Raw genomic sequence first — 6375 nt, 5'->3', positions numbered from 1 at the left:
GTGAGTGCTGCTGTGTGTGACTGGCGTGTTTTTGTTTGTAAACAAATAGTCTTCTCTTTCGAGAGCATTTTGCGGGGTTTGCTGGTACTTGTGATCTACTTATAAAAGGAAAATTTGCTTAGAAATTTGTGACGTTCACAAACTAAAATGCACATAGCACAGTATACTCAAAATAAAGAGAGATTTAAGCTTAATATTTCATATGCTTGTGATTTTTGTGGTCCGGAAAAAGAAACAATTTTACATCTGTTTTATCATTGTATCTACTCAAGAATTTTCTGGAAAGATGCGGAAAATTATATAAGTAAAAAATTGGGTCGTGTGGTAGAAATTGAAGTGTTTTTTTATTTTGAGACAGTATAAAAAACAATGTACAAAGTATGAACAATATATTATACAGCTATTTATTGTATTAGGAAAATATCATATACACAAAACAAAATGGGCCCTTTGTAAACCAAACCTGTCACATTTTATAAATGATTTCAAATTATACAGTACCCCTTTGAAAAAAGTTAAGAACAAAAAAGCTCTGAAAACATATAATATTTTAAAAATAGAATTTTTTTCCTATTTTCTTTTCTGATAACATGAATAATTGTGTGAATAATACCTCATGTTCATGACATGTGGCATTGAACAAAAATGTGTTTTATACTTGTTGATGATATTCAAGTAAAAATAAAGTATACTCAAAATATAAAATCACGGTAACACTTTACAATATTGTATTTGTTAACAATTAGTTAATGCATTAACAATATCAGTGAACAATACTTCTACAGCATTTATAAATCTTAGTTCATGTTAAGTTTGGCATTTATAATACAAACCCAAGTCAGAAAAAGTTGGGACACTGTGTAGAAATTGTGAGTAAAAAGGGAATGGAATAATTTACAAATCTCATAAACTTGGGAGTTGGGACAGGTAGCAATAAGAGGCCAGAAAAGTTAAATGTACGTATAAAGAACAGCTGGAGGAAGACCAATGTTTAGGAATAGGAATGTTGTCCCATTCTTGTCTAATACAGGCTTCTAGTTGCTCAACTGTCTTAGGTCTTTTTTTGTCGCATCTTCCTCATTATGATGCGCCGAATGTATTCTGTGGGTGAAAGATCTGGACTGCAGGCTGGCCATTTCAGTAACCTGATCCTTCTTCTACGCAGTCTTGATGTTGTAATTGATGCAGTACTGTATGTGGTCTGGCATTGTCATGTTGAATCATTCATATTCTCTGAGAAATGGTCAAGAAATCATATATTCTGCCAGGGTATGTAAACTTATGAGTACTGTAGACCTGATCAATGTTTAACAATGTGTGGATACACAAGTTTTATGTCAGATATTTCACAAATCTTACCCTGTTGCCATATTCATATATAACATAATTTGATGATTTATGAACCATTTGAGCTAGTCTAACTTAAAATGGTTGGTATTAATCTTTTTTAAAGCTAATCTTTTTATGATCTGTCTTTGTTCTTTGTAATCAGGCAAGAGGAACTGAAGGAAACAAATTCTGAGAACAGATGAGCTTTGTCATTGCAGGCTCACTCCTCCATCATTACAACTGAATAATAATTTCCATGCAAACGTCAATTTTTATTAACCCTCAGTGTTTGGGGTCCCAGGGGACCCCACTGGACTTTTTCTTCTTTTTATAAAAGTGTTCCCTTTATCTCAGGGCATGAAACTCTGTGACTTTTTCTAAATAATTTATCTAAACATGCACAAAAACTGGGCTTGATTTGGTTGTTCTAAAGGTGTGTAAAAATTTTTACCGTTTAAGTTGTTTGGGGTCAAAATGACTCCACGTTGAAAATGAATAGGAAAAGTTTTTTTTTTTCATTTTGGTTGTCAAAAAATAAACGTAAATAAATTTTAAATCTGCAAATTTCTACATATAAATCAAGGTCTGGTCCTGGAGCATAAATAAAAAGTGGAACGAACTCGCAGAAACTGCAAGAAGAACATCTGCCATATGTGCATAGATTCTCTGCTTGTTCTTTCACTTGTTATTAGCCATGCAATTTATATAAAAAAGTTGTATTGTTCTGTGTACCCTTTACTCCTGTACATAACAGTTTATTGGTGCTGTTGATTTGTATTATACTGGTTTATTTACTTATATGTATTAATATACACACGTTGAAGCATCAAGTGAAAATGAAATGAGTCCCTATGGACCTTTATTGTATATATGTGGTCATTGCACTTTCTTTAATTATAATTTCTAAAGAGTTTCCACAATCCAGCAGATGTCAGTATTCTATCCCTAACACATACAGCAATGTCCAAAGACAATTTAGATTTAATTAAGATCGACATTTAAGTGATTTTTTTATACAAAATTTTTTTTTTCATGAGAAACATATGGCTATAGTATGTGTGCAGTCTATCATACCCCAAACACCAAAAACATTATCCTTTTTTAAACACTGATTAAGGGTTATATATATATATATATATATATATTTTTTTTTTTAAGCTTTTACCCAAAGTTTTTAACCTCACTGATATGTCAGATTTCAATATTAGGTCGTATAAATACCCACACAAGGTCTCTGTTAAAATTTGAAAAACTTATTTCTAAAACAACTTATTTTTCATAGTGCAGCTTTAAAATTGATCACATGCTAAAAGTTTTTTCCCTGATCTACACAATAGAAAACATGTTTAGACTGATGTTTGAACTATCATTGGAAGTTTAGGGAAAAATTAACAGATGGTTCACCACAATGGTTAGTTCAAATAAATAGTTTCTCTGCACAAAACTTGATCACACCCACAACACTGGAATTGCTCAAAATCTAAACCCCTCAAGATAAAAGCTAAAGAGAAACATCTTCATTTTTAGCAGTGGCGGCCACTGACTTCTTTTTCGAGGGTGCACGATGCAAAGCTAGTCACACACAGCATGTATTTAGCCCGCCATGTGTGTGGCTCATTAAAATATGTGTTTGGCGCATCATATGTCTTGTCAAAATAATTGTCTGCTGCACACGCATCTAAAGGGTTTATGATAAAAGTGATGCCTGTGTTTGCCATATACTCGTGTTTTTCATCCTCATGTTGTTCTAAACTTGCATGAATTTCTTTTTTTCTGATGAACACAAAAGAAGATGTTTTGATAAATGATGGTAAGCACACATCTGATGGTAACCATTGACTTCCATAGTAGGAGAAACAAATACAATGGAATTCAATGCGTACCGTTAACTTACAATCATTTATCAAAATATCATCTTCATCATTTATCACAACACATCCATAATATTTGTTTTCCTACTATGGAAGTCAATGGTTACAATAAGCTGTGCGCTTACCATCAAAAATCATCTTCTTTTGTGTTCATCAGAAAAAAGAAAAATTCATACAGGTTTAGAACAACATAAGGATTTTTGGGTGAAATATCACTTTAATACTTGTACAAGTAATCTTGAATATTTAATGTAATTCAAAGTAACTGAAAAATGTTACTCTACTGCCACCTGCTGTTTTAAATGTGCACTAGTCAACAGCATGATTTACACATACAGTATCAATGGTAAAGCTGTTGCCCACATATAAAACCAGGAAAAAAAATCCATCACCATTGTTGAAACTGTGCGTATTTATTTTGCAATTTGCAAAAAAGTAAGATGTAGAGTGACACAGAATATGTTATGACCTTACATTAAGGAAGGTTAAAAGGTCATATGCCATTTTAAGTCCCACTCTGAATGACCTTCTATCCTCCAGCCTTCAAACCAATAACTTTGATACCATCAAACCGGAATAATATATTATGAGGTACTCTACAAAACGCAGATGATTCATGGGATGTGGGTTACATCAAGCACTCAGATCTTGCCAGGGAAGTTTCCATCCTCAACCTGTGTATCCCATTTCTCAACCTGAAGAACAGAGAGAACAAAATGTAAGAAAACATTGTATGTTAGACATTCATTCCAGCAGACTTTCACACTTCTTTGTCATCATAGCATGTCATGATGATTGGGTCTATGTTGTATTATAACAGCAAGTGAATAGGAAATGCTGTGTTTTGTTCAGGATTTAGCAAGTTTTTCATAAGCAGTTTTTTTTTACTTGAACCAAGCTGCTTATCTACACTGCTAAATGCTATAAGTGAGGACCATTATACTATCATGATTAGAATAGAAGACCCCTGCTGGCCAAAATCAGTATAGAAAGCACTGGCTAAGTATTACGAGTGAATATCTAATGAAAACAGCATTACTAACAATGTTTAGATCAGAAAGATGAGACTCATTAGAAACTTTTGTCTGGGTAACAGTAATAAAGAACATAGAATATGGATGAACTTTAGGCTAGTAATGCATTCTAACCTTATGTAACCCTAATGTTTTTTCCTATATCTTAAATATTGACTCTCATTCATAGACCCGGAGATCAGCTGAATGGATTCCAAAACGGTAAAAATGTTTAACTCTAGGGAAGCCGGAAAATGCGCATATTTTCAAAAAAAAGTGGAGTGTCCCTTTAAGGGAATGGATTATCTTTATCACAGACATTGAGAAATTTAATAACGATAAATCCTATAAAAACGAGTTTATCTGGCTATATCTAAAATGTTGGAACATTAGCATATAAATGTCTGTAGCAGACATGTGCATTGAAACAAGAACTGGAAACATTAAGCAGCATATAGTATAAAAAAAATTAAATGATTGACAGTGTTTCAGACAAACACGTTCTCATTGTAATGATCTTACCCAGCTCACAGGGCACAGACTCTTGTAGACTCTCTTATACCATTCGCAAGGAGAAGTTTCCTGCCCTTTGCTTGACAAAGCCTTACTACAACGGTGGAAGTCTGAGATGAAGAGAGACAACGGTTTTAAATCATTTTATAAAACAACATTTTTTATATAATAGTTTGTTGCAGCAGAGCTGGACATTTACTACAAATACAATGCTGTTTTACGGCAATTTTAACCCTTTCAAGAACACAAACCCAGGTTGTTTCAAGGGAACTTTGCAATCATTATACTATTGGTAGAAAAACATCTGCTACAAAGCATCCAGATGTCATATTTATTTTGAAAATGTTAGATATTCTGTCGTGCACGTAAACACTAAAAATAGCCAGGTACGCGCAAAGGCGACGGTCGGCCTTAGGGTAGGTATTGAGCTTGGCTTCTGGCATTATAAGGCTTCATTATTGTTATAAATTTGGCTTTATGTGAGACCTTGCCTGTGAAACCCAGCTAAAGTCCTTTTTTGTGATTTGCTGTTTTTTACATAAAAATAAATAATAAATAAAATCCTAAATAATGTAAAGAACATTAGGTAAAATATAATCTTGATATCTTAAATACTGATTAAGGTCACGTCAAATGTGGAAAACTTTGATGCTCTAATATCATAATTTATGAGACTTTAGCCTGGAATTCACAGTCAGGTTTACTTACAATTACAAACCTATCTGCTGTACTTACCAAGGTAGTTCTGATAACAGTTTCGTGTCTGGTTGGTATTTGGAAACCGTGAATCGAATGGAGCTGTTCTGTAGTTCTTGATCTTCTCATCAATAGCATCTGCCATCTTGAATCAGATAAAATGGATCTGCAAATCATATACAATAACACATCAGACCATTATTACAGCATTGCAATATAACACACACGCTTGCTTTATCTGTCTCAGTTGTCTTTGCAGGCTTGTTGTCAATCAAATAATAAACCAGATCGTTTTAAATAAAATAATAAATCACTGTTACAGTCTCAATAATAGATTCGGCTTAATAATGCCAGTCAGGTGTTTATTATTTATACTAGTAGGCTGTATATAATGTTAAACCTGAACAGCTATAAACCTCAGAATTTAAACACTTTTAACTTCATACAATTAATTTTTAATTTTAGGTGACCAGTGATCATGAAAATCTAGTTTATTTTATGTTTAAAATGGTTGTCATATCTATATCTAGCAATATAACCTTGATATAACCGGCTAAACTAGCATGTTTGCTAGCTCGATAGCCGTCTAGTTTGAATGAGCCTTTTGTCGTAACGATCATTAAATTTCGCAACGGAGTAAACATCATACTTTAAAAAAATTACACTACACCAATCATTTCACGACACCATAAACTAAACGAATAAAAACAACGAGGCCTACCTTTAGCTGTGTCCTTACAGTAACGTCCTCACGAAAGGCTTTCCGAGCGCAATGAATTATGGGAAGTGGAAGTGAACTGATGTGGGCTGGACAAAAGGAAGAGGTGAGGAGGAGCTTACGAGACTTATTCACTTGATAAATATATGTCATTTATTATGTGTGTTGTGTATGTGTGTTACTGTTGTGTTTACTGTGTGATCTCTCTCTTAGTCAGATATTTTCTGAGGGAGGA

At 33.4% G+C, this 6375-nt stretch overlaps 1 protein-coding gene across 2 annotated transcripts; it reads right to left on the bottom strand.

Moving 5' to 3' along the window:
• Positions 1-3592: 3592 nt before the first annotated feature.
• cox6b2 (cytochrome c oxidase subunit 6B2) lies at positions 3593-6247 on the bottom strand. 2 transcript variants are annotated; one of them, XM_055209810.2, is made up of 4 exons: positions 6144-6247; positions 5462-5588; positions 4736-4836; positions 3593-3895 (listed from the first exon to the last, which is right to left on the bottom strand). In XM_055209810.2, the coding sequence occupies exons 2-4, from the start codon at positions 5565-5567 to the stop codon at positions 3842-3844; spliced, it is 261 nt and encodes an 86-aa protein (XP_055065785.1). In that variant the 5' UTR covers positions 5568-5588; positions 6144-6247; the 3' UTR covers positions 3593-3841. The 2 variants fall into 2 exon arrangements, with proteins under 2 accessions (XP_055065785.1, XP_055065786.1); XM_055209811.2 differs by having other exon boundaries at positions 5462-5575; positions 6145-6190.
• Between the last annotated feature and the right edge of the window lie 128 nt (positions 6248-6375).

This window comes from Misgurnus anguillicaudatus, chromosome 10, assembly GCF_027580225.2.
Source record: "Misgurnus anguillicaudatus chromosome 10, ASM2758022v2, whole genome shotgun sequence".
NCBI lineage: Eukaryota > Metazoa > Chordata > Actinopteri > Cypriniformes > Cobitidae > Misgurnus > Misgurnus anguillicaudatus.
Note: the sequence above shows the minus strand (reverse complement) of the source record. Positions and strands in the feature narration are given on the sequence as shown.

Bases quoted from the DNA above. Each gene is read 5' to 3' on its own strand.
- cox6b2 (XM_055209810.2), bottom strand. From the start codon at position 5,567: ATGGCAGATGCTATTGATGAGAAGATCAAGAACTACAGAACAGCTCCA. The intron at 4,837-5,461 runs GTAAGTACAGCA...TCTTCATCTCAG, and splicing joins CTGTTATCAGAACTACCTTG to ACTTCCACCGTTGTAGTAAG. The intron at 3,896-4,735 runs GTAAGATCATTA...TCTGTTCTTCAG, and splicing joins GTCTGTGCCCTGTGAGCTGG to GTTGAGAAATGGGATACACA.